Consider the following 27653-nt stretch of genomic DNA (forward strand, 5'->3'; position numbering starts at 1 on the left):
TAGATTGTGAGCCTTCGCGGGCAGGGTCCTCTCTCCTCCTGAATCCTCACCCATCCCTTGTAGATTGTGAGCCTTCGCGGGCAGGGTCCTCTCTCCTCCTGTATCCTCACCCATCCCTTGTAGATTGTGAGCCCTCGCGGGCAGGGTCCTCTATCCTCCTGTATCCTCACCCATCCCTTGTAGACTGTGAGCCTTCGCGGGCAGGGTCCTCTCTCCTCCTGAATCCTCACCCATCCCTTGTAGATTGTGAGCCTTCGCGGGCAGGGTCCTCTCTCCTCCTGAATCCTCACCCATCCCTTGTAGATTGTGAGCCTTCGCGGGCAGGGTCCTCTCTCCTCCTGTACCAGTTGTGACTTGTATTAAGATTACTGTACTTGTTTTTATTATGTATACCCCTCCTGACATGTAAAGCACCGCGGAATAAATGGCGCTATAACAATAATAATATGATCTACCTCTTTGAAATCTCCTCTGCCGGTACAATTAAGGGTCATCCTACAAGGCTTCATTAAAATGAGTGTCCCACACTCTTGTCAGCATCCCTCTGCTCGGGGTCATTAGCCAGTGCTCCACTGTATAATGTCACACAGGAAAGCCCTTTAAATGTTTGAGCCTTAATTGTCAGGAACCTCGACTGCCATGTCTTAAATCAATCACATCCAAAGTTCTGGAGCTTCCAAGAACTTAATTATCAGGTAACCAAACACCCTGGCTGTGTACACAGAGGGAGAATGCTGACCCACTCCTCTGCGACTTTAACATTATTGCTCGTTTATGGTGCGGAGATTACAGATCTTCAACATGAAACTATTTTCTGCAAAGAGATCCCAAAAACGGCCAAATGCATAACTTTCCTTGTCCTCAGATCCATATGTAGTAGAGGCACCGTACAGATTTAGGGATTAGAAGGAATTCTGGCCATGTGTCTGATATTCACATGAATGGAGCTGGCCTGTAGTACTGGACACCACCATGGGCATGAGGGGCGCAGTACAAAGGCAGTATAACTGTTTCCCATCATCTGTTTCACCATTTTTCTGTTGTTGGCTCTTGAGGCCTGTGCGCAGCTGTCACCCGTCTAGGCCACAGACTCTGGTTTTGAGGTGTGGGCTGTGACTCGGCTGCTCCAGGACATTTCTAGCCAGTCCTGCACACGCCATGTGTCCGATATAGGGGGGAGTCTGTATTCTGAAGGGAACCTAACTAATGGCTGAATCTGAGGGGAGTGACGTCAACAGCAGCTGCTGCTGGGAGAGACTGACAAATATGGAGCGAAGGCAGCGAGGGCTGGAGAGGAAATGCTGCTCCTACTCCCGAAAAATAAACTTCTGGCTGTAGGTCCCTACAAGTGTCACACACGGCACATTGCTTGCATCAACTCTCATCACAGGAGCTCATAATCCCAAATACGCAGTATCATTACCATCATTCCTAATTCGTCTCACACTCAATTTATCACTTTCACCATGCCTGATTTATCGCCCAGCACCATAGACCGCAAGTTGCATTTCTCTGTGTTTTAACTTTGATCGGGAACACCCCACAAGATTAGATATCTACACTGAGAAGCCCCCACAAGACTCGAATTCTATACTGGGAACCCCTCTACAAGACTCTATACTGGAAAAAACCCTACAAGACCTGATATCTAGACCAGAAATACCCTACAAGATTCAATATCTAGACCATAAACACCCCTGCAAGACTCGATATCTATTCTAGATACACCCTAAAAGACTTGATATCTAGACCAGAAGCACCCTACAAGACCAGATATCTAGACCAGAAACGCCCTACAAGACTCGATCTCTAGACCAGAAGCACCCTACAAGACCAGATATCTAGACCAGAAACACCTTACAAGACCTGATATCTAGACCAGAAACGCCCTACTAGACTCGATATCTAGACCAGAAGCACCCTACAAGACCAGATATCTAGACCAGAAACACCTTACAAGACCTGATATCTAGACCAGAAACGCCCTACAAGACTCGATCTCTAGACCAGAAGCACCCTACAAGACCAGATATCTAGACCAGAAACACCTTACAAGACCTGATATCTAGACCAGAAACGCCCTACTAGACTCGATATCTAGACCAGAATCGCTCTACAAGACTAGATATCTATTCCTAAATGCCCCACAAGACTCGATATCTTTTCCAAAACGCCCCACAAGACTCGATATCTATTCCAAAACACCCTACAAGGCCCAATATCTATCCCAGGACCATCTCACAATTTTTATATACTGTGAGGAAAATAAGTATTTGATTCTGCTGATTTTGCTAGTTTTCCCACCTACAAAGAATGGATAGCTGTCTAATTCTTATCGTAGGTACACTTCACCTGTGAGAGACAGAATCTAAAAATAAAAAACAGAAAATCACATTTTTACATAATTAAATTGCATCTTATTGCATGAAATAAGTATTTGATCACTTACCAATCAGAAAAAATTCTGACTCTCAGACCTGTTAGTCTTTCTTTAAGACGCCCTCCTACTCGGCACAAATTACCTGTGTTAATTGCACTTGTTTGAACTCGTTACCTGTATAAAAGACACCTGTCCACACACTCAATCACACTCCAACCTCTCCACCATGGCCAAGAGCAAAGAGCTGTTTAAGAACACCAGGGGCAAAATTTTAGACATGTACAAGGCTGGGATATGCTACAGGACAAAAGGCAAGTAGCTTGGTGAGAAGGCAACAACTGTTGGAGCAATTATTAGAAAATGGAAGAAACACAAGATGACTATCAATCTTCCTCTTTCTGGGGCTCCATGTAAGATCTCACCTCGTGAGCTAAAGATGATTCTCCGAAAGGTCAGGAATCAGTCCAGAACTACACAGGAGGACCTGGTCAATGCCCTGAAGAGAGCTGGGAACACAGTCTCAAACATTACCATTTTTAACACACTATGCCGTCATGGATTAAAATCCTGAAAGATCCCCCTGCTCACTCCAACACAAGTCCAGGCCCATTTGACGTTTGCCAATGACTGGATGATCCAGAGGAGGCCGGGTGGTCAGATGAGGCTAAAGTAGAACTTTTTGGTATCAACTCCAATCGCCGTATTTGGAGGAAAAAGAGGGATGAGTACAACCCCTAGAACACCATCCCAACCGTAAAGCATGGTGGGGCAAACGTCGTACTTTGGAGGTGCTTTTCTGCAAAGGGGACAGTACGACTGGATGGATGGGGTCATGTATCGCAAGATTTTGGCCAACAACCTCCTCTCAGTAAGAGCATTGAAGATGGGTCATGGCTGAGTCGTCCAGCATGACAATGACACGAAAAACACACTCGGGGCAACTAAGGAGTGGCTCCATAAGAAGCATTTCAAGGTCCTGGAGAGGCCTAGCCAGGCCCAAGACCTGAACCCAATAGAATATCTATTGGCGACAGCCCCGAATCTGAAAAATCTGGAGCAGATCTGTATGGAGGAGGGGGCCAAAATCCCTGCTGCAATGTGTGCAAATTTGGTCAAGAACTACAGGAAACGTCCGACCTCGGTAACTACAAACAAAAGTTTCTGCACCAAATATTAAATTCTGTTTTTCTATTGTATCAAGTACTTATTTCATGCAATAAAATGCTAATTAATTACATAGCAGTCATACAATGTGATATTCTGATTCTTATCATTAGATTCTGTCTCTCACAGGTGAAGTGTACCTACGATAAAAATTACAGACCCTCCTTTCTTTGTAGATGGAAAAACTTGCAAAATCGTCAGTGTATCAAATACTTATTTTCCCAAATATATATATGTGTGTGGCAAAAGACCCCACAAGACCTGTCGTGTACCAGGGACTCCCTTCCAGATCTTCTGTATATTGGGAACATCTTACAAGACCCACCGTGCACAGGAAGCTCTGCGTAAGACCATCATCCACTTGTCATGGTTGCTTGGATCCTTATGTTTGCCTATTTTTCTTGCTTCCATAACATCAACTGCAAGAACTGACCAATCGCTGCATTAACCCCCTGACAAGCACCATTACCACCAAAAAATCAGGGTGATGGTATTAGTGTTATGGTTGATGACAGAATTTCTCTTTTTAAAAAAATAATATTGGGTTAGGATGCTGCAGCACATTCCAGTCTTATCAGTGGAGCCAACGCCTCATGTGACTGGTCAAAGTACCTGCGTGTAAACCACCATCGGGAGCTGGGGGAGCGTCACACGGAGCAAAGTGCACAGCACCCTCCTCACCGTTCTGCCCTACTGCCTCCTCACTGTACCTGTGTGATACATCTCCTCACTGTATCTCTGCGCTACCCTACTCCTCATCGTATCTGTTCTACCCTACTGCCTCCTCACCGCACCTGTGTGATACATCTCCTCCTCACTGTATCTCTGCGCTACCCTACTCCTCATCGTATCTGTTCTGCCCTACTGCCTCCTCACCGCACCTGTGTGATACATCTCCTCCTCACTGTATCTCTGCGCTACCCTACTCCTCATCGTATCTGTTCTGCCCTACTGCCTCCTCACCGCACCTGTGTGATACATCTCCTCCTCACTGTATCTCTGCGCTACCCTACTCCTCATCGTATCTGTTCTGCCCTACTGCCTCCTCACCGCACCTGTGTGATACATCTCCTCCTCACTGTATCTCTGCGCTACCCTACTCCTCATCGTATCTGTTCTGCCCTACTGCCTCCTCACCGCACCTGTGTGATACATCTCCTCCTCACTGTATCTCTGCGCTACCCTACTCCTCATCGTATCTGTTCTGCCCTACTGCCTCCTCACCGCACCTGTGTGATACATCTCCTCCTCACTGTATCTCTGCGCTACCCTACTCCTCATCGTATCTGTTCTGCCCTACTCGCCATATGTGTGTACCACCTCCTCACCGTGCCTGTGTGCTGCCCTATTGCCTCCTCACCACACCTATGTGATGTATCTCCTCCTCACTGTGTCTCTGCGCTACCCTCCTCACCGTGCCTGTGTGCTGCCCTACTGCCTCCTCACCGTACCTGTGTGATACATCTCCTCCTCACTGTATCTCTGCGCTACCCTACTCCTCATCGTATGTGTGCTGCCCTACTGCCTCCTCACCGTACCTGTGTGATACATCTCCTCACTGTATCTGTGTGCTGTCCTACTGCCTCCTCACCACAACTGTGTGATATATCTCCTCCTCACAGTATCTCTGCGCTACCCTCCTCACCGTGCCTGTATGCTGCCCTACTGCCTCCTCACCGCACCTATGTGATGTATCTCCTCCTCACTGTACCTCTGCGCTACCCTCCTCACCGTGCCTGTGTGCTGCCCTACTGCCTCCTCACCACACCTGTGTGATATATCTCCTCACTGTATCTCTGCGCTACCCTACTCAGTCCTCATCGTATCTGTTCTGCCCTACTCGCCATATGTGTGTACCACCTCCTCACCGTGCCTGTGTGCTGCCCTACTGTGTCCTCACTGTACCTGTATGCACACCACCTCCTCAGTGTTTTTATGCATCTTGTCCTCACCGTACCTTTGTGCACCACCTCCTCCTCCCCATACCTGTGTGTACACCACCTCCTCACTGTACCTGTGTGTATACAGTCTCCTCACCTTGCCTGTGTGTATACGGGCTCCACACCGCTCCTGTGTGTATACGGGCTCCACACCGCCCCTGTGTGTATACGGGCTCCACACCGCCCCTGTGTGTATACGGGCTCCACACCGCCCCTGTGTGTATACGGGCTCCACACCGCCCCTGTGTGTATACGGGCTCCACACCGCCCCTGTGTGTATACGGGCTCCACACCGCCCCTGTGTGTATACGGGCTCCACACCGCCCCTGTGTGCATACGGGCTCCACACCGCCCCTGTGTGTATACGGGCTCCACACCACACCTGTGTGTATACGGGCTCCACACCACACCTGTGTGTATACGGGCTCCACACCGCCCCTGTGTGTATACGGGCTCCACACCACACCTGTGTGTATACGGGCTCCACACCACACCTGTGTGTATGCAACCACACTATTGTACTTTTTTTTTCCACTTTAAAAGATCTCAGTTTAGTTTTCAATGGATTTGCATAAATTATGGATGTCATTAAAAGTTACGAAATGATTCTTCATATGACCAGAACCTAGGATTTCAATAGGGGTTGTAGACTTTTTACATCTATTGTAGGGATATCAGTGGTAAGAGTCACTGTTCTCAGATCTCTCTACTTGCGATGGAGAGGTGCCATGATGTGTGTCCTCCCTACATTACCAGTTATGGTGAGCGCAGCAGTCAGTCTGGTCAGCAGCTGTCTCCGCTTCATGGCCAGTCACTGTCTCTCAGACGGGGATATAGACTGGCATGGACACAGAGATCATGTTAAGGCCCGATGACTGATTCTTTCCTTCTATTGGTGTCTCCAGGTGCGGCATCGCCAGTCTGGTCAAATCATGGTGCTCAAGATGAACAAGATGATGAGCAACCGTGCCAACATGCTCCGAGAAGTGCAACTAATGAATCGACTGTGTCACCCCAATATCCTGAGGTAAAGGTCACTCTCATCTTATGTTTTACCCCACCACCCCAATATCATGCGGTAAAGGTCACTCTCATTCTATGTTTTACCCCATCATAACAATATCCTGCAATAAAGGTCGCTCTACTCCTATGTTTTACGCCATCACCCCACTATCCAGAGGTAAAGGTTGCCCTCATTCATGTTTTACCCCATCTCCCCACTATTGCTATAAAGGTCGCTCTCATGTTTTATGCCATCACCCCACTATCTTGCGGTAAAGAACACCCTCATCCATGTTTTACCCCATCACCCCAATATCCTGCAATAAAGGTCGCTCTCATCCTATGTTTCACCCCACTATCCAGAAGTCAGACTCCTATGTTTTACACCATCACCCCAATAACCTACAGTAAAGGTCGCTCTCATCCCATGTTTTACACCATCACCCCAATATCCTGAGGTATAGGTCTCTCTCAATCTGTTTTACCCCATCGCCCCAATATCCAGAGGTAAAGGTTGCCCTCATTCATGTTTTACCCCATCACCCCACTATCACTATAAAGGTTGCTCTCAGTCTATGTTTTATGCCATCACCCCACTATCTTGAGGTAAAGAACACCCTCATCCATGTTTTACCCCATCACCCCACTATCCTGAGGTAATGGACACACTCATCCATGTTTTACAGCATCACTCCAATATCCTAAGGTAAAGAACTGCCTCATCCTATGTTTTACACCATCAACCCAATAACATAAGATGAAGGTCGCCCTCATCCTATGTTTTGCATCATCACGCTTGGTCACCTACGAAGGTCGCCTATGACTACAGTAGAGGAGGAAATATAACTACACCCACCGGTAGTGACCGGTAAGGCTGTGTGCCCCTGATCAGCATGTTTTCGCTGCATTGTACAGTACAATCGCCGTGGATGGGATTAATAGAAATCCCATTCTCAATGTGTTTCTTTTTTACGCTGCATTAAGTCGTCTGTAGTGCAGGTTTCCGAGCTGCGTATGTCACTTTCTCTTGTGGGAACGCTCAGTCTTCTTTGCGGAATTTCCCCAAACACTTTCTTTAGATGCGGTAAATCCACAGTTAAAAAATAAAAAGCACAGACAACTGCAGGCTTATATTGTCAAGCTGGATAGGTCCCTTTCCCAGCCTAAAAATAGCAGCCTTCAGTCACCCCGGAATTGGCGCATCTCATGGGATTCGCCAATTCTTGTGCTTTGCACAGCTCTTCTCGATTGCCCTGGTGCGGTGGCAATGGTATTTGGTGTTGATGACAGTTGCCATCAACCCCAGGTGTTAGTAATGGAGAAACGTCTATCAGACACCCCTATTACTAATCCGGTAATAAAAAATAAAAACACACTGAAAAAAAAAACACTTTATTTGAAATTTGAATTTAGATTCCCCCACACTCTCCCTGGTTCACCAATTTATTGGAAAAAAAAAATTTCACACAGGTCCACAATAATGCAACGAATCCGAAGTAGTCCAGAAAAGGATACCTGAAAGACCTAAAAAGACAGAAATAAACACGAGTCATTCCCTCGTTCACCAATTTTTCACCCAAAATGTTCCCACAAAGCTCTGATGTAGTCCACGTTCCTCGAATATGTCTCCGACATCTGTGAACAGCAGTAAAGTGGCCGCTGTTCAGAGGCGCCGGGTAGTGGTGTCAACGCTCATCAGAGACCAATATCGGGTACCCTATATCCTGACGTGAACCTCGTCCTCATCCATGTTTTACCCCATCAACTCAATATTGTGAGGTAAAGGTCAGACTCCTATGTTTTATCCCATCAGCTTAATATCCTGAGGTAAAGATCACCCTCATCCACCCAATCGCACCAATATACTGAGGTAAAGGCCAGACTCATCCACGTTTTACGCATCACCCTAAAATCCTGAGGTAAAGGTCGCCCCATCCATGTTTTACCACGTCAACCAAATATCCTAAGGTGAAGGTCGCCGTCAGCCTATGTTTTATCCCATCACCCCAATATCCTGAGGTAGAGGTCATCCTCATCTACCTGTTCGCACCAATATGCTGAGGTAAAGGTCAGCCTATGTTTTACCCCATCACCCCAATATCCTGAGGTAGAGGTCATCCTCATCCACCTGTTCGCACCAATATCCTGAGGTAAAGGTCAGCCTATGTTTTACCCCATCACCCCAATATCCTGAGGTAGAGGTCATCCTCATCCACCTGTTCGCACCAATATGCTGAGGTAAAGGTCAGCCTATGTTTTACCCCATCACCCCAATATCCTGAGGTAGAGGTCATCCTCATCCACCTGTTCGCACCAATATCCTGAGGTAAAGGTCAGCCTATATTTTACCCCATCACCCCAATATCCTGAGGTAAAGGTCAGACTCCTCCTATGTTTTACCCCATCACCCCAATATGCTGAGGTAAAGGTCAGCCTCATCCACGTTTTATGCATCACCGTAAAATCCTGAGGTAAAGGTCGTCCCATCCATGTTTTACCACATCACCCAAATATCCTAAGATGAAGGTCGCCGTCAGCCTACGTTTTATCCCATCACCCCAATATCCTGAGGTAGAAGTCATCCTCATCCACCTGTTCGCACCAATATGCTGAGGTAAAGGTCAGCCTCATCCACGTTTTATGCATCACCCTAAAATCCTGAGGTAAAGGTCAGACTCATCCACGTCTTGTCCATCTACATTCAGTGATATGTGTCACCGTCGTCACTGCTGGATCTTCATGCATGTGAGGAGCTGGCCATTTACTAAAAACTTTTTGACGAATGGCAGCTTTTATTCTTTGTTCTTTCTCTTTAGGTTCATGGGTGTTTGTGTGCAGCAGGGGCAGCTTCATGCCCTCACTGAGGTAATTGGGGTACACACGGGGGGAGGGGGTTCTGGTGCTCCCATCTCTCCTATGGTCCATTATGAACGTTCTCATTCCCTGACGAAAGATTATGTAAATACTGCAGAATGTAACCACAGCTATGCGCATGCTCGTGCCTGCAGTCGTCACCCTGCGCATGCTCGTGCCTGCAATCGTCGCCCTGCGCATGCTCGTGCGTGCAGGTGTCACTCATTGCATTCTGGGTATTCCCATCTCCTCTCCTTCCAGTACATTAATGGAGGTAACCTGGAGCAGCTGCTGCAGAGCGCGGAGCCGCTGTCTTGGTTCGTGCGTGTCAAGCTGAGCCTGGATATTGCCCTTGGCCTGCGCTACCTGCACGCAAAGGGCGTCTTCCATCGTGACCTCACCTCCAAGGTAATGACCCATGTACTGCGGGCACCATCAACAGAGATAAAAACTAACATCGTCCATATACAGCGACGTCCAGTAACCGCGGCTCGCCATCTCTGCCTCTCTCCCCAGAACTGCCTGGTGCGCTACGATGACAGTGGATACACCGCCGTGGTGGCTGACTTCGGATTGGCTGAAAAAATTCCTGACCACAGGTAAGAGCGCTGTGACATGCGACTGAACGCGGGGGGATAGACATGCTGGAACAGCCCAGCGCACATCCCATGCTGACAGCGGCACATCACACATCTCATGTGCTGACAGCGGCACAGCGCAGTGCACATCCCACACTGACAGCGGCACAGCCCAGCGCACAGCCCACACTGACAGCGGCACAGCCCAGCGCACAGCCCACGCTGACAGCGGCACAGTGCAGGGCACATCCCACACTGACAGGAGCACAGTGTAAAGTAAGGGACTTATCATGGAAGTGATCTGCGCCTCAACGCGTTCCGCCGTCCATACAGTTCATCGGCAGGCAGCCGTCCATACAGTTCATCGGGAGGCCTGGTGGATAATAGTGATGCCAAAGATACAGGATGCTGAAGTTGTCCTCATACCCATTGGCCAAATCTGTGGGCTTTAAATATCCCACCAGTGGTCAAAATCAATCAATCCACCAACTTAATAAAATAATCGATTTCACTGGGCTTCTCTGTCTGCTATAAAGTAATGCGCAGGCGTTAGGCTGAACCCTAAAGGTTGATAACCTGCGCGTGCTGTTGTGAATTCTGTGGCCAAGCTCCCTCCTGTGGTCGTGAGTGGTACTGCGGCTGGTTCTGTTTATAAGCTTCCTTTGGTGGATGAGAGTGGTACTGCGGCTTCTGAGTTTCCTTCCTCAGGTGATGAGGTTAAGTCGTTAGGTGCTGCTCTATTTAACTCCACCTGGTGCTTTGATCCTGGCCTCCAGTCAATGTTCTAGTATTGGTCTTGCTTCCTCCTGGATCGTTCCTGTGGCCTCTCTATCCTGCATAAGCTAAGTTCTGCTTGTGTTATTTTTGTTTGCCATATTTTCTGTCCAGCTTGCTATATTGGTTTTTTCTTGCTTGCTGGAAGCTCTGAGACGCAGAGGGAGCACCTCCGTACCGTTAGTCGGTGCGGACGGTCTTTTTGCCCCCTCTGCGTGGTTGTTTGTAGGTTTTTGTGTTGACCGCAAAGTTATCTTTCCTATCCTCTGTCTATTCAGTAAGTCGGGCCTCACTTTGCTAAATCTATTTCATCTCTGTGTTTGTATTTCATCTTTACTCACAGTCATTATATGTGGGGGGCTGCCTTTTCCTTTGGGGAATTTCTCTGAGGCAAGGTAGGCTTATTTTTCTATCTTCAGGGCTAGTTAGTTTCTCAGGCTGTGCCGAGTGCTACCTCTAGTGTGGTGTGATAGGATTAGGGATTGCGGTCAGCAGAGTTTCCACGTCTCAGAGCTTGTCCTATGTTTTTGGTAAATGTCAGGTCACCTTGTGTGCTCTGAACTTCAATGTCCATTGTGGTTCTGAATTACCTGTTCATAACAGCGTGCGCAGTAAAGCGGTGGTCATTCGGTGTTCATTCCACGCCAGACCACTGTTAATGCCTCGATGTTATAAGGATATATGCGCTATAAGGTTCCACATCAGTCCGCCAAATATCAGGAATAGGCAGTCTTTATCGTAGATTCAGAGGGGCGATCCCTGCCAGGTGTTGGAGAGACGGTGTGAGGATGCTTTGAGTACAGATAGACAATCTTTCCTGACTAAGGGACGGTGCAGGAAATGATGCGGCAGCACGTCATGTGCGTTCCCATGTGCAACATCCGCCGGCTGACCTCCGCTTTACTGCACAGTTTATCGGCCTTTAGTGCTCAGCCTGTCATGGTGTACGCCTAACATCCAGGGGTCACTCGTCACTAACTTAGAGAGCATACAGCGCACACCTTAGGTAAGCACACCTCAACAGACAACTAGACAGCACAGAATACACAGCGCACAGAATACACAGCGCACACCTCAACAGACACCTACACGGCACAGAACACACAGAACACACCTCAACAGACACCTACACAGCACAGAACACACAGCGCACACCTCAACAGACAACTAGACAGCACAGAACACACAGCGCACACCTCAAGAGACACCTACACAGCACAGAACACATAACGCAAACCTCAACAGACACCTAGACAGCACAGAACACACAGCGCAGACGTCAACAGACACCTAGACCACACAGAACACACAATGCACACCTCAACAGACACCTAGACAGCACAGAACACACAGCGCAGACGTCAACAGACACCTAGACCGCACAGAACACACATTGCACACCTCAACAGACACCGACACTGCATAGAACACACAGCGCACACCTCAACATACAACTAGACAGCACAGAACACAGCACACACCCCAACAGACACCTAGACAGCTCAGAGCACACAGCACACACCTCAACAGCCACCTACACAGCACAGAACACACAGCGCACACCTCAACAGACACCTAGACAGCACAAAACACACAGCGCACACCTGAACAGACACCTACACAGCACAGAACACACAGCGCACACCTCAACAGACACCTAGACAGCACAAAACACACAGCGCACATCTGAACAGACACCTACACAGCACAGAACACAGCGGAAACCTCAACAGACAACTAGACAGCACAGAACACAGTGCACACCTCAAGAGACACCTACACAGCACAGAACACACAACGCACACCTCAACAGACAACTAGACAGCACAGAACATACAGCGCACACCTCAACAGACACCTGCACAGAACACACAACGCACACCTCAACAGACACCGACACAGCACTGAACACACAACTGACACCTCAACAGACAACTAGACAGCACAGGACATACAGCGCACACCTCAACAGACACCTACACCTCAACAGACACCTAGACAGCACAGAACACACAGCGCAGACGTCAACAGACACCTAGACAGCACAGAACACACAGCGCAGACGTCAACAGACACCTAGACAGCACAGAACACACAATGCACACCTCAACAGACACCGACACTGCATAGAACACACAGCGCACACCTCAACATACAACTAGACAGCACAGCACACAGCACACACCCCAACAGACACCTAGACAGCTCAGAGCACACAACGCACACCTGAACAGACACCTACACAGCACAGAACACAGCGCACACCCCAAGAGACACCTAGACAGCACAGGACACACAATGCACACCTCAACAGACACCTACACAGCACAGAACACAGCGCACACCCCAAGAGACACCTACACAGCACAGAACACACAGCGCAGACGTCAACAGACACCTAGACAGCACAGAACACACAGCGCACACCCCAAGAGACACCTAGACAGCTCAGTGTTGTGAATTCTGCTCTTGGGTTCCCTCCAGTGGTTGTAGGTGGGAATGCAGTTGTCTCTGAGTCACAGTGCTGGCCAGGTGTATCTGCTGATTGCTGTTCTGACTGGGATATTTAAGTGTACAGGATTCATTAGCCCTTGCCAGTTGTCAATGTTTCTTCTGAAGTGTTGGATCACTTTCTGGCTTCTCCTGCTCAGCTGTCAATTCAGCAAAGATAAGTGTCTGTTTTTTTGTTTCTGTGGCACACATGCAGTATGCTTGTATTCTGTGCTATTCATTTGTTTTTCTCTTGTCCAGCTTAGACTGTGTCAGTGTTTTCACAGTCTTGTTGGATTCTCTGGAGTTGCAGATATACGCTCCACATCTTTAGTTAGATGGTGGAGTTTTTGTATTTTCTGCTGTGGATATTTTTGGAAGGATTTTTAATACTGACCGCTTAGTATCCTGTCCTATCCTTTCCTATTTAGCTAGTGTGTGCCTCATTTGCTAAATCCTGTTTTCTGCCTACGTGTGTCTTTTCCTCTACTACTCACAGTCAATATTTGTGGGGGGCTGCCTATCCTTTGGGGTTCTGCTCTGAGGCAAGGTAGATATTCCTATTTCCATCTATAGGGGTATTTAGTCCTCCGGCTGTGTCGAGGTGTCTAGGTTTTGTTAGGCACACCCCCACGGCTACTTCTAGTTTTGGTGATAAGATCAGGGTTTGCGGTCAGTATAGTTACCACCTACTCCAGTGAAAGTTATTCATGCTGCTCCAAGGTCACCTGATCATAACAGTACAACTGGCCAATAATGAGTTAAATGCATCTCAGAAGAAGGGAAGAAAGGTCTTGAGCCATTTTTTTTTTTCTTCAGTCTACTTGGTCTTCTCCTCCCTCTTTATCTCTGGGTGGCTGAAGAGCCTTGTGCTAGCATGAATGTTCAGGAATTAGCTTCTCGTGTAGACCAGCTTGCTGCTCGGGTACAGGGTATTTCTGATTATATTGTTCAGACTCCTGTTTTAGAACCGAAGATTCCTACTCCTGATTTGTTTTTTGGTGACCGGTCCAAATTTTTGAGTTTTAAAAACAACTGTAAACTGTTTTTTTGCTTTGAGACCTCGATCCTCCGGTGATTCCATTCAGCGAGTAAAAATTGTAATTTCCCTGCTGCGTGGCGACCCGCAGGATTGGGCATTTTCCCTGGAATCTGGGAATCCGGCTTTGCTTGATGTAGACTCCTTTTTTCAGGCCTTGGGATTGTTATATGATGAACCTAATTCTGTGAATCAAGCTGAAAAGACCTTGTTGGCCCTGTCTCAGGGTCAAGAGGCGGCAGAATTGTATTGTCAGAAATGTATTGTCAGAAATTCAGAAAATGGTCGGTGTTGACTAAATGGAATAATGATGCTTTGGCGGCAATTTTCAGAAAGGGTCTTTCTGAATCCGTTAAAGATGTCATGGTGGGGTTTCCCACGCCTTCCGGTCTGAGTGATTCTATGTCTCTGGCCATTCAGATTGATCGGCGCTTGCGGGAGCGCAGAACTGTGCGCGCTGTGGCGTTATCCTCAGAGCAAATTCCTGAGCCAATGCAGTGTGATAGGATTTTGTCTAGAACGGAACGACAAGGTTTCAGACGTCAGAATAGGTTGTGTTATTATTGTGGCGACGCTTCTCATGTCATTTCTGTCTGTCCTAAGCGGACAAAGAGGATCGCCAGTTCAATTACCATCAGTACTGTACAACCTAAATTTTTATTATCTGTGTCCTTGATCTGTTCATTGTCATCATTTTCTGTCATGGCGTTTGTGGATTCAGGCGCCGCCTTGAACTTAATGGACTTCGAGTTTGCCAAGCGTTGTGGTTTTCCCTTGCAGCCTTTGCAGAACCCTATTCCTTTAAGGGGCATTGATGCTACACCCTTGGCTAAAAATAAACCCCAGTTTTGGACACAGGTTACCATGCGCATGGCGCCAGTCCATCAGGAAGATTGTCGATTTCTGGTGTTGCATAATTTGCATGATGCTGTCGTGCTGGGTTTCCCATGGTTGCAGGTCCATAATCCTGTTTTGGATTGGAAGTCTATGTCCGTGACTAGTTGGGGTTGTCAGGGGGTTCATAATGATGTTCCTTTGATGTCAATCTCCTCTTTTTCCTCTTCTGAAATTCCAGAGTTTTTGTCTGATTTTCAGGATGTATTCGATGAGCCCAAGTCCAGTTTCCTTCCACCGCACAGGGACTGCGATTGTGCTATTGACTTGATTCTAGGCTGTAAGTTTCCTAAGGGTCGACTTTTCAACCTGTCTGTGCCTGAACATACCGCCATGCGGAGCTATATTAAGGAGTCTTTGGGAAAGGGCATATTCGGCCATCTTCTTCACCGTTGGGAGCGGGGTTCTTTTTTGTTGCTAAAAAAGATGGTTCCTTGAGACCCTGTATTGATTATCGGCTCTTGAATAAGTTCATGGTCAAGTTTCAATACCCTTTACCTTTGCTTTACGATTTGTTTGCTAGGATTAAGGGGGCTAGTAGGTTTACGAAGATTGACCTTCGGGGGGCATATAATCTTGTTCGTATTAAGCTGGGTGATGAATGGAAAACTGCGTTTAACACGCATGAAGGCCGTTTTGAATACCTTGTGATGCCATTCGGACTCTCTAATGCTCCATCTGTTTTTCAGTCCTTCATGCATGATATCTTCCGGACTTACCTTGATAAATTCTTGATTATATATTTGGACGATATTTTGATTTTTTCAGATGATTGGGAGTCTCATGTGCAACAGGTCAGGATGGTATTTCAGATCCTTTGTGACAATGCTTTGTTTGTGAAAGGGTCTAAGTGTCTCTTTGAGGTGCAGAAGGTTTCTTTTTTGGGCTTTATTTTCTCTCCCTCGTCTATAGAGATGGATCCGGTTAAGGTTCAGGCCATTCATGATTGGATTCAGCCCACATCCGTGAAGAGCCTTCAGAAATTTTGGGGTTTTGCAAATTTTTATCGCCGTTTCATTGCTAATTTTTCCAGTGTGGTTAAACCCTTGACGGATTTGACGAAGAAAGGCGCTGATGTGGCGAATTGGTCCTCTGCGGCTGTCTCTGCCTTTCAGGAGCTTAAACGTCAATTTACTTCTGCTCCGGTGTTGCGCCAACCGGATGGTTCTCTTCCATTTCAGGTTGAGGTTGACGCTTCTGAGATTGGGGCAAGGGCCGTTTTGTCTCAGAGGGATCCTGTTGGTTCCTTGATGAAACCGTGTGCCTTCTTTTCCCGTAAGTTTTCGCCTGCTGAACGCAATTATGATGTCGGCAATCGGGAGTTGTTGGCTATGAAGTGGGCGTTTGAGGAGTGGCGACATTGGCTTGAGGGAGCTAAGCACCGTATTGTGGTCTTGACCGATCATAAGAATCTTATTTACCTCGAGTCTGCCAAACGGCTGAATCCTAGACGGGCTCGATGGTCCTTGTTGTTTTCCCGTTTTGATTTCGTGGTCTCGTACCTTCCGGGTTCTAAGAATATTAAGGCTGATGCCCTCTCTAGGAGTTGTTTGCCCGATTCTCCTGAGGTCTTAGAACCGGTCGGTATTCTGAAAGAAGGGGTGGTCCTTTCTGCCATTTCCCCTGATTTACGACGGGTTCTTCACGAATTTCAGGCTGACAAACCTGACCGCTGTCCTATGGGGAAACTGTTTGTTCCTCACAGATGGACTAGTAGAGTGATTTCTGAGGTTCACTGTTCCGTGTTGGCTGGTCATCCTGGCATTTTTGGTACCAGAGACTTGGTTGGTAGGTCCTTTTGGTGGCCTTCTTTGTCGCGTGATGTGCGTTTTTTTTGTGCAGTCCTGTGGGACTTCTGCGCGGGCCAAGCCTTGTTGTTCCCGTGCTAGTGGGTTGCTTTTGCCATTGCCAGTCACTGAGAGGCCCTGGACGCATATTTCGATGGATTTTATTTCTGATCTTCCGGTATCCCAGAAAATGTCTGTTATCTGGGTTGTTTGTGACCGGTTCTCTAAGATGGTTCATTTGGTGCCTTTGCCTAAATTTCCTTCCTCTTCAGATTTGGTTCCGTTGTTTCTTCAGCATGTGGTTCGTTTGCATGGGATTCCGGAGAATATTGTGTCCGACAGAGGTTCCCAGTTTGTTTCTAGGTTTTGGCGGGCCTTTTGTGCTAGGCTGGGCATTGATTTGTCTTTTTCTTCTGCATTTCATCCTCAGACAAATGGCCAGACCGAGCAAACTAATCAGACTTTGGAAACTTATTTGAGATGCTTTGTGTCTGCTGATCAGGATGATTGGGTGGCCTTCTTGCCATTGGCCGAGTTTGCCCTTAATAATCGGGTTAGGTCGGCTACTTTGGTTTCGCCTTTCTTTTGTAATTTTGGTTTTCATCCTCGTTTTTCTTCTGGGCAGGTTGAGCCTTCTGACTGTCCTGGTGTGGATTCTGTGGTTGACAGGTTGCAGCAGATTTGGGCTCATGTGGTGGACAATTTGGTGTTATCTCAGGAGGAGGCTCAACGTTTTGCTAACCGTCGTCGGTGTGTTGGTTCCCGGCTTCGGGTTGGGGATATGGTCTGGTTGTCTTCCCGTCATGTTCCTATGAAGGTTTCTTCCCCTAAGTTTAAGCCTCGGTTTATTGGTCCTTATAAGATTTCTGAGATTATTAATCCAGTGTATTTTCGTTTGGCGCTTCCGGCCTCTTTTGCTGTCCATAATGTCTTCCATAGATTTTTATTGCGGAAATATGTGGTGTCCGTTGTTCCCTCTGTTGATCCTCCGGCCCCTGTGTTGGTTGATGGTGAGTTGGAGTATGTGGTTGAGAAGATTTTGGATTCTCGTTTTTCGAGGCGGAGGCTTCAGTACCTTGTCAAATGGAAGGGTTATGGCCAGGAGGATAATTCTTGGGTTTTTGCCTCTGATGTCCATGCTGCTGATTTGGTCCGTGCCTTTCATCTGGCTCATCCTGGTCGTCCTGGAGGCCCTGGTGAGGGTTCGGTGACCCCTCCTCAAGGGGGGGGTACTGTTGTGAATTCTGCTTTTGGGTTCCCTCCAGTGGTTGTAGGTGGGAATGCAGTTTTCTCTGAGTCACAGTCCTGGCCAGATGTATCTGCTAATTGCTGTTCTGACTGGGATATTTAAGTGTGCAGGATTCATTAGCCCTTGCCAGTTGTCAATGTTCTTTGTGAAGTGTTGAATCCCTTTCTGGCTTCTCCTGCTCAGCTGTCAATTCAGCAAAGATAAGTGTCTGGTTTTTTGTTTATGTGGCACACATGCAGTGTGCTTATATTCTGTGCTATTCATTTGTTTTTCTCTTGTCCAGCTTAGACTGTGTCAGTGTTTTCTCAGTCTTGTTGGATTCTCTGGAGATGCAGATATACACTCCACATCTTTAGTTAGATGGTGGAGTTTTTGTATTTTCTGCTGTGGATGTTTTTGGAAGGATTTTTAATACTGACCGCTTAGTATCCTGTCCTATCCTTTCCTATTTAGCTAGTGTGTGCCTCATTTGCTAAATCCTGTTTTCTGCCTGCGTGTGTCTTTTCCTCTACTACTCACAGTCAATATTTGTGGGGGGCTGCCTATCCTTTGGGGTTCTGCTCTGAGGCAAGGTAGTAATTCCTATTTCCATCTATAGGGGTATTTAGTCCTCCGGCTGTGTCGAGGTGTCTGGGTTTTGTTAGGCACACCCCCACGGCTACTTCTAGTTTTGGTGATAAGATCAGGGTTTGCGGTCAGTATAGTTACCACCTACTCCAGTGAAAGTTATTCATGCTGCTCCAAGGTCACCTGATCATAACAGCTCAGAGCACACAGCACACACCTCAACAGACACCTACACAGCACCGAACACACAGCGCACACCTCAACAGACACCTAGACAGCACAGAACACACAGCGCACACCTCAACAGACACCTGCACAGCACAGAACACACAGCGCACACCTCAACAGACACCTGCACAGCACAGAACACACAACGCACACCTCAACAGACAACTATACAGCACAGAACACACAGCGCACACCTCAACAGACACCTAGACAGCACAGAACACACAGCACACATCAACAGACAACTAGACAACACAGAACACACCTCAACAGACACCCTAGACAGCACAGAACACACAGCGCAGACGTCAGCAGACACTCACACAGCACAGAACACACAGCGCACACCTCAAGACACCTAGACAGCACAGGACACACAACGCACACCTCAACAGACACCTAAACAGCACGGAACACACAGCGCAGACGTCAACAGACACTCACACAGCACAGAACACACAGCGCACACCTCAAGACACCTAGACAGCACAGGACACACAATGCACACCTCAACAGACACCTGCATAGCACAGAACACACAATGCACACCTCAACAGACAACTATACAGCACAGAACACACAGCGCACACCTCAACAGATACCTAGACAGCACAGAACACACAGCACACATCAACAGACACCTAAACAGCACAGAACACAGCGCACACCTCAACAGACACCTAGACAGCACAGAACACACAACGCACACCTCAACAGACAACTAGACAGCACAGAACACACAACGCACACCTCAACAGACACCTAAACAGCACAGAACACACAGCGCACACCTCAACAGACATCTAGACAGCACAGGACACACAATGCACACCTCAACAGACACCGACACAGCATAGAACACACAGCGCACACCTCAACAGACAACCAGACAGCATAGAACACACAGCGCACACCTCAACCGACACCTACACAGCACAGAACACACAGCGCACACCTCAACAGACAACTAGACAGCACAGAACACACAACGCACACCTCAACAGACACCTGCACAGCATAGAACACGCAATGCACACCTCAACAGACACCTAGACAGCACAGAACACACAGCGCAGACCTCAACAGACTTCTACACAGCACAGAACACACAATGCACACTTCAACAGACACAGCATAGAACACAAAGCGCACACCTCCACAGACACCTAAACATCACAGAACACACAATGCACACCTCAACAGACACCTACACAGCACAGAACACACAGCCCAGATGTCAACAGACACCTACACCTCAACAGACACCTAGACAGCACAGAACACAAAACGCACACCTCAACAGACAACCAGACAGCACAGAACACACAGTGCACACCTCTACAGACAACTAGACAGCACAGAACACACAGCGCACACCTCAACAGACACGTACACAGCACAGGACACACAGCGCAGATGTCAACAGACACCTACACCTCAAGAGACACCTAGACAGCACGTAACACAGCGCACACCTCAACAGACACCTAGACAGCACAGGACACAAAACACACACCTCAACAGACAACTAGACAGCACAGAACACACAGTGCACACCACTACAGACACCGACACAGCATAGAACACACTGCGCACACCTCAACAGACAACTAGACAGCACAGAACACACAGCGCACACCTCAACAGACACCTACACAGCACAGAACACAGCGCACACCTCAACAGAAAACTAGACAGCACAGAACACACAGCGCACACCTCAACAGAAAACTAGACTGCACAGAACACACAGCGCACACCTCAACAGACAGCTAGACTGCACAGAACACACAGCTCACACCTCAACAGACACCTGCACAGCACAGAACACACAACGCCCACCTCAACAGACACCTGCACAGCACAGAAGACATAGCGCACACCTCAACAGACTTCTACACAGCACAGAACACACAGCGCACACCTCAACAGACATCTAGACAGCACAGAACACACAGCGCACACCTCAGCAAACTACACAGCACAGAACACACAGCGCACACCTCAACAGACACCTACACAGCAAAGAATACACAGCACAGAACACAGTGCACACCTCAACAGACACCTAGACAGCACAGAACACACAGCGCACACCTCAACCGACACCTGCGCAGAACACACAGCGCACACCTCAACAGACACCTACTCAGCACAGAACACAACGTACACCTCAATAGACACCTAGACAGCACAGAACACAGCGCACCTCAACAGACACCTAGACAGCACAGAACACACAGCGCACACCTCAACAGACACCTGCGCAGAACACACAGCGCACACCTCAACAGACACCTACTCAGCACAGAACACAACGCACACCTCAATAGACACCTAGACAGCACAGAACACAGCGCACCTCAACAGACACCTACACAGCACAGAACACACAGCGCACACCTCAACAGACACAGCATAGAACACAATGCACACACCTCAACAGACACAGCATAGAACACAAAGCGCACACCTCAACAGACACCTAGACAGCACAGAACACACAATGCACACCTCAACCGACACAGCATAGAACACAAAGCGCACACCTCAACAGACTTCTACGCAGCACAGAACACACAGCGCACACCTCAACAGACACCTACACAGCACAGAACACACAGCGCACACCTCAACAGACTTCTACACAGCACAGAACACACAGCGCATACATCAACAGACACCTAGACAGCATAGAACACACAGCGCACACCTCAACAGACACCTAGACAGCACAGAACACACAATGCACACCTCAACCGACACAGCATAGAACACACAGCGCACACCTCAACAGATACCTAGACAGCACAGAACACAGCGCAGACCTCAGACACCTAGACAGCACAGAACACACTGCTGTATAGGTGTCTGTTCAGGTGTGTGTTCTGTGCTGTGCAGGGGTCTGTTCAGGTGTGCACAGTGTTCTGTGCTGTCTAGGTGTCTGTTGAGGTGTGTGCTGTGTTCTCTGAGCTGTGTAGGTGTCTGTTGAGGTGTGCGCTGTGTGTTCTGTGCTGTCTAGTTGTCTGTTGAGGTGTGTGTTGTGTGTTCTGTGCTGTCTGGGTGTCTGTTGAGATGTGCGCTGTGTTCTGTGCTTTCTAGGTGTCTGAGGTGTGCGCTGTGTGTTCTGTGCTGTGCAGGTGTTTGTTGAGGTGTGCGCTGTGTGTTCTGTGCTGTGCAGGTGTCTGTTGAGGTGTGTTCTGTGCTGTCTAGGTGTCTGTTGAGGTGTGCGCTGTGTGTTCTGTGCTGTCTAGTTGTCTGTTGAGGTGTGCGCTGTGTGTTCTGTGCTGTGCAGGTGTCTGTTGAGGTGTGCGCTGTGTTCTGTGCTGTCTAGGTGTCTGAGGTGCGCTGTGTGTTCTGTGCGGTCTAGGTGTCTGTTGAGGTGTGCACTGTGTGTTCTGTGCTGAGTAGGTGTCTGTTGAGGTGTGCGTTGTGTGTTCTGTGCTGTCTAGGTGTCTGTTGAGGTGTGCGCTGTGTGTTCTGTGCTGTCTACGTGTCTGAGGTGTGTGTTCTGTGCTGTCTAGGTGTCTGTTGAGGTGTGCGTTGTGTGTTCTGTGCTGTCTAGGTGTCTGTTGAGGTGTGCGCTGTGTTCTGTGCTGAGTAGGTGTCTGTTGAGGTGTGCGCTGTGTTCTGTGCTGTCTAGGTGTCTGTTGAGGTGTGCGCTGTGTGTTCTGTGCTGTCTACGTGTCTGAGGTGTGTGTTCTGTGCTGTCTAGGTGTCTGTTGAGGTGTGCGTTGTGTGTTCTGTGCTGTCTAGGTGTATGTTGAGGTGTGCGCTGTGTGTTCTGTGCTGTGTCGGTGTCTGTTGAGGTGTGCGCTGTGTTCTGTGCTGTGTAGGTGTCTGTTGAGGTGTGCGTTGTGTGTTCTGTGCTGTCTAGGTGTCTGTTGAGGTGTGCGCTGTATGTTCTGTGCTGTGTCGGTGTCTGTTGAGGTGTGCGCTGTGTTCTGTGCTGTGTAGGTGTCTGTTGAGGTGTGCATTATGTGTTCTGTGCTGTCTAGGTGTCTTGAGGTGTGCGCTGTGTGTTCTGTGCTGTGTGAGTGTCTGTTGACGTCTGCACTGTGTGTTCTGTGCTGTCTAGGTGTCTGTTGAGGTGTGTGTTGTGTAGGTGTCTGTTGACGTGTGTGCTGTGTGCTGTCTAGGTGTCTGTTCAGGTGTGCGCTGTGTGTTCTGTGCTGTCTAGGTGTCTGTTGATGTGTGTGCTGTGTGTTCTGTGCTGTGTGTTCTGTGCTGTGTGTTCTGTGCTGTCTAGGTGTCTGTTGATGTGTGTGCTGTGTGTTCTGTGCTGTGTGTTCTGTGCTGTCTAGGTGTCTGTTGATGTGTGTGCTGTGTGTTCTGTGCTGTGTGTTCTGTGCTGTCTAGGTGTCTGTTGATGTGTGTGCTGTGTGTTCTGTGCTGTGTGTTCTGTGCTGTGTGTTCTGTGCTGTGTGTTCTGTGCTGTGTGTTCTGTGCTGTCTAGGTGTCTTGAGGTGTGCGCTGTGTGTTCTGTGCTGTGTAGGTGTCTGTTGAGGTGTGCATTATGTGTTCTGTGCTGTCTAGGTGTCTGTTGAGGTGTGCGCTGTGTGTTCTGTGCTGTCTAGGTGTCTGTTGAGGTGTGCATTATGTGTTCTGTGCTGTGTTTTCTGTGCTGTGTTTTCTGTGCTGTGTGTTCTGTGCTGTGTGAGTGTCTGTTGAAGTCTGCACTGTGTGTTCTGTGCTGTCTAGGTGTCTTGAGGTGTGCGCTGTGTGTTCTGTGCTGTGTAGGTGTCTGTTGAGGTGTGCGCTGTGTGTTCTGTGCTGTCTAGGTGTCTGTTGACGTCTGCACTGTGTGTTCTGTGCTGTCTAGGTGTCTGTTGAGGTGTGTGCTGTGTGTTCTGTGCTGTCTAGTTGTCTGTTGAGGTGTGCGCTGTGTGTTCTGTGCTGTGTAGGTGTCTGTTGAGGTGTGTGCTGTGTGTTCTGTGCTGTCTAGGTGTCTGTTGACGTCTGCACTGTGTGTTCTGTGCGGTCTAGGTGTCTGTTGACGTCTGCACTGTGTGTTCTGTGCTGTCTAGGTGTCTGTTGAGGTGTGTGCTGTGTGTTCTGTGCTGTCTAGGTGTCCGTTGAGGTGTGTGCTGTGTGTTCTGTGCTGTGTAGGTGTCCGTTGAGGTGTGCGCTGTGTGTTCTGTGCTGTCTAGGTGTCTGTTGAGGTGTGTGCTGTGTGTTCTGTGCTGTCTAGGTGTCTGTTGAGGTGTGTGCTGTGTGTTCTGTGCTGTCTAGGTGTCTGTTGAGGTTTGCGCTGTGTGTTCTGTGCTGTGTAGGTGTCGGTTGAGGTGTGCGCTGTGTGTTCTGTGCTGTCTAGGTGTCTGTTGAGGTGTGCGCTGTGTGTTCTGTGCTGTCTAGGTGTCCGTTGAGGTGTGTGCTGTGTGTTCTGTGCTGTGTAGGTGTCTGTTGAGGTGTGCGCTGTGTGTTCTGTGCTGTCTAGGTGTCTGTTGAGGTGTGTGCTGTGTGTTCTGTGCTGTGTAGGTGTCTGTTGAGGTGTGCGCTGTGTGTTCTGTGCTGTCTAGGTGTCTGTTGAGGTGTGCGCTGTGTGTTCTGTGCTGTCTAGGTGTCCGATGAGGTGTGCGCTGTGTGTTCTGTGCTGTCTAGGTGTCCGATGAGGTGTGTGCTGTGTGTTCTGTGCTGTGTAGGTGTCTGTTGACGTCTGCACTGTGTGTTCTGTGCGGTCTAGGTGTCTGTTGACGTCTGCACTGTGTGTTCTGTGCTGTCTAGGTGTCTGTTGAGGTGTGTGCTGTGTGTTCTGTGCTGTCTAGGTGTCCGTTGAGGTGTGTGCTGTGTGTTCTGTGCTGTGTAGGTGTCTGTTCAGGTGTGCGCTGTGTGTTCTGTGCTGTCTAGGTGTCTGTTCAGGTGTGCGCTGTGTGTTCTGTGCTGTCTAGGTGTCTGTTGACGTGTGTGTTCTGTGCTGTGTAGGTGTCTGTTGAGGTGTGCGCTGTGTGTTCTGTGCTGTGTAGGTGTCTGTTGAGGTGTGTGCTGTGTGTTCTGTGCTGTGTAGGTGTCTGTTCAGGTGTGCGCTGTGTGTTCTGTGCTGTCTAGGTGTCTGTTGAGGTGTGTGCTGTGTGTTCTGTGCTGTCTAGGTGTCTGTTGACGTCTGCACTGTGTGTTCTGTGCGGTCTAGGTGTCTGTTGACGTCTGCACTGTGTGTTCTGTGCTGTCTAGGTGTCTGTTGAGGTGTGTGCTGTGTGTTCTGTGCTGTCTAGGTGTCCGTTGAGGTGTGTGCTGTGTGTTCTGTGCTGTGTAGGTGTCCGTTGAGGTGTGCGCTGTGTGTTCTGTGCTGTCTAGGTGTCTGTTGAGGTGTGTGCTGTGTGTTCTGTGCTGTCTAGGTGTCTGTTGAGGTGTGTGCTGTGTGTTCTGTGCTGTCTAGGTGTCTGTTGAGGTTTGCGCTGTGTGTTCTGTGCTGTGTAGGTGTCGGTTGAGGTGTGCGCTGTGTGTTCTGTGCTGTCTAGGTGTCTGTTGAGGTGTGCGCTGTGTGTTCTGTGCTGTCTAGGTGTCCGTTGAGGTGTGTGCTGTGTGTTCTGTGCTGTGTAGGTGTCTGTTGAGGTGTGCGCTGTGTGTTCTGTGCTGTCTAGGTGTCTGTTGAGGTGTGTGCTGTGTGTTCTGTGCTGTGTAGGTGTCTGTTGAGGTGTGCGCTGTGTGTTCTGTGCTGTCTAGGTGTCTGTTGAGGTGTGCGCTGTGTGTTCTGTGCTGTCTAGGTGTCCGATGAGGTGTGCGCTGTGTGTTCTGTGCTGTCTAGGTGTCCGATGAGGTGTGCGCTGTGTGTTCTGTGCTGTCTAGGTGTCCGATGAGGTGTGTGCTGTGTGTTCTGTGCTGTGTAGGTGTCTGTTGAGGTGTGCGCTGTGTGTTCTGTGCTGTCTAGGTGTCTGTTGAGGTGTGTGCTGTGTGTTCTGTGCTGTGTAGGTGTCTGTTGAGGTGTGTGCTGTGTGTTCTGTGCTGTGTAGGTGTCTGTTGAGGTGTCAATACCCAAAATCCTAAATTTATATACACCTCAACAACAATACATAATAAACACTTTTCGCCATCTAACGAGGAGAAAAAAATAGAGGAATCCACAAGAGAAATAAAAATGTATGAAATTTATTACAAAAAATTATACAATATGTAAATGGCAACAGATTCAAACAATACAAAGGAATCTAAATTAAAAACATACGGCAAATGGGCAAGTAGTAATCATATAGATATTTCATAGCATCTAATATACAAGAGAGAAATGATGGTATAATTCAGACCCTCTATATCCCAAAATCTGATGGAAAGCAACACTGCTGTAGTCCTATACTGATATAGGCAACATATGAATTAACAGCAAAAAATGCATTAATAAAAAATAAAGCAAGGGATAAATAGATATGGTCAAGGAAAGCCGACAAATAGGATATTTGAAAAAAGGCTATTTGAAAATACACCGATAGTATGAAATATCAGAGGATCAATCAGTTCAAATTGAACAAACCTGATCACTCTATGGAGTGAGACAATGCATAGCTATGCCTATATACCAGGCTTCTTCCATATGGGGGCCGAATGTGGAAGAAGCCTGGTAGGCGAAACGGCGCTGTCGGAGTAACAGCACGGGATCTAAACATATCATGTAAGTTAACTTATATTTTGGTTTTAACAACTATGATGGGTATTTAGCACATCACTCTAGCTGACTTAAGGTCTTATAGGCATAGCTATGCATTGTCTCACTCCATAGAGTGATCAGGTTTGTTCAATTTGAACTGATTGATCCTCTGATATTTCATACTATCGGTGTATTTTCAAATAGCCTTTTTTCAAATATCCTATTTGTCGGCTTTCCTTGACCATATCTATTTATCCCTTGCTTTATTTTTTATTAATGCATTTTTTGCTGTTAATTCATATGTTGCCTATATCAGTATAGGACTACAGCAGTGTTGCTTTCCATCAGATTTTGGGATATAGAGGGTCTGAATTATACCATCATTTCTCTCTTGTATATTAGATGCTATGAAATATCTATATGATTACTACTTGCCCATTTGCCGTATGTTTTTAATTTAGATTCCTTTGTATTGTTTGAATCTGTTGCCATTTACATATTGTATAATTTTTTGTAATAAATTTCATACATTTTTATTTCTCTTGTGGATTCCTCTATTTTTTTCTCCTCGTTAGATGGCGAAAAGTGTTTATTATGTATTGTTGTTGAGGTGTATATAAATTTAGGATTTTGGGTATTGACACCTCAACAGACACCTAGACAGCACAGAACACACAGCGCACACCTCAACAGACACCTACACAGCACAGAACACACAGCACACACCTCAACAGACACCTAGACAGCACAGAACACACAGCGCACACCTCAACAGACACCTACACAGCACAGAACACACAGCACACACATCAACGGACACCTAGACAGCACAGAACACACAGCGCACACCTCAACAGACACCTAGACAGCACAGAACACACAGCACACACCTCAACAGACACCTAGACAGCACAGAACACACAGCACACACCTCAACAGACACCTAGACAGCACAGAACACACAGCGCACACCTCAACAGACACCTACACAGCACAGAACACACAGCACACACCTCAACGGACACCTAGACAGCACAGAACACACAGCGCACACCTCAACAGACACCTAGACAGCACAGAACACACAGCACACACCTCAACAGACACCTAGACAGCACAGAACACACAGCAC

The 27653-nt window shown here is 48.0% G+C and overlaps 1 protein-coding gene across 2 annotated transcripts in view; it reads left to right on the plus strand.

Annotated features, from left to right (window-relative positions):
* Positions 1 to 27653, plus strand: part of LOC138658198 (dual specificity testis-specific protein kinase 2-like) — an 86147-nt gene that overhangs the window by 36018 nt on the left and 22476 nt on the right. For both annotated transcript variants that reach the window (XM_069745718.1, XM_069745713.1), the window contains exons 3-6: positions 6390 to 6511; positions 9303 to 9351; positions 9601 to 9747; positions 9856 to 9938. In XM_069745718.1, coding sequence (XP_069601819.1) covers positions 6390 to 6511; positions 9303 to 9351; positions 9601 to 9747; positions 9856 to 9938 — 401 coding nt within the window. The remainder of the gene's footprint in view (positions 1 to 6389; positions 6512 to 9302; positions 9352 to 9600; positions 9748 to 9855; positions 9939 to 27653) is intronic.

Source organism: Ranitomeya imitator, chromosome 1 (genome assembly GCF_032444005.1).
Source record: "Ranitomeya imitator isolate aRanImi1 chromosome 1, aRanImi1.pri, whole genome shotgun sequence".
In the NCBI taxonomy this organism is placed as follows: domain Eukaryota; kingdom Metazoa; phylum Chordata; class Amphibia; order Anura; family Dendrobatidae; genus Ranitomeya; species Ranitomeya imitator.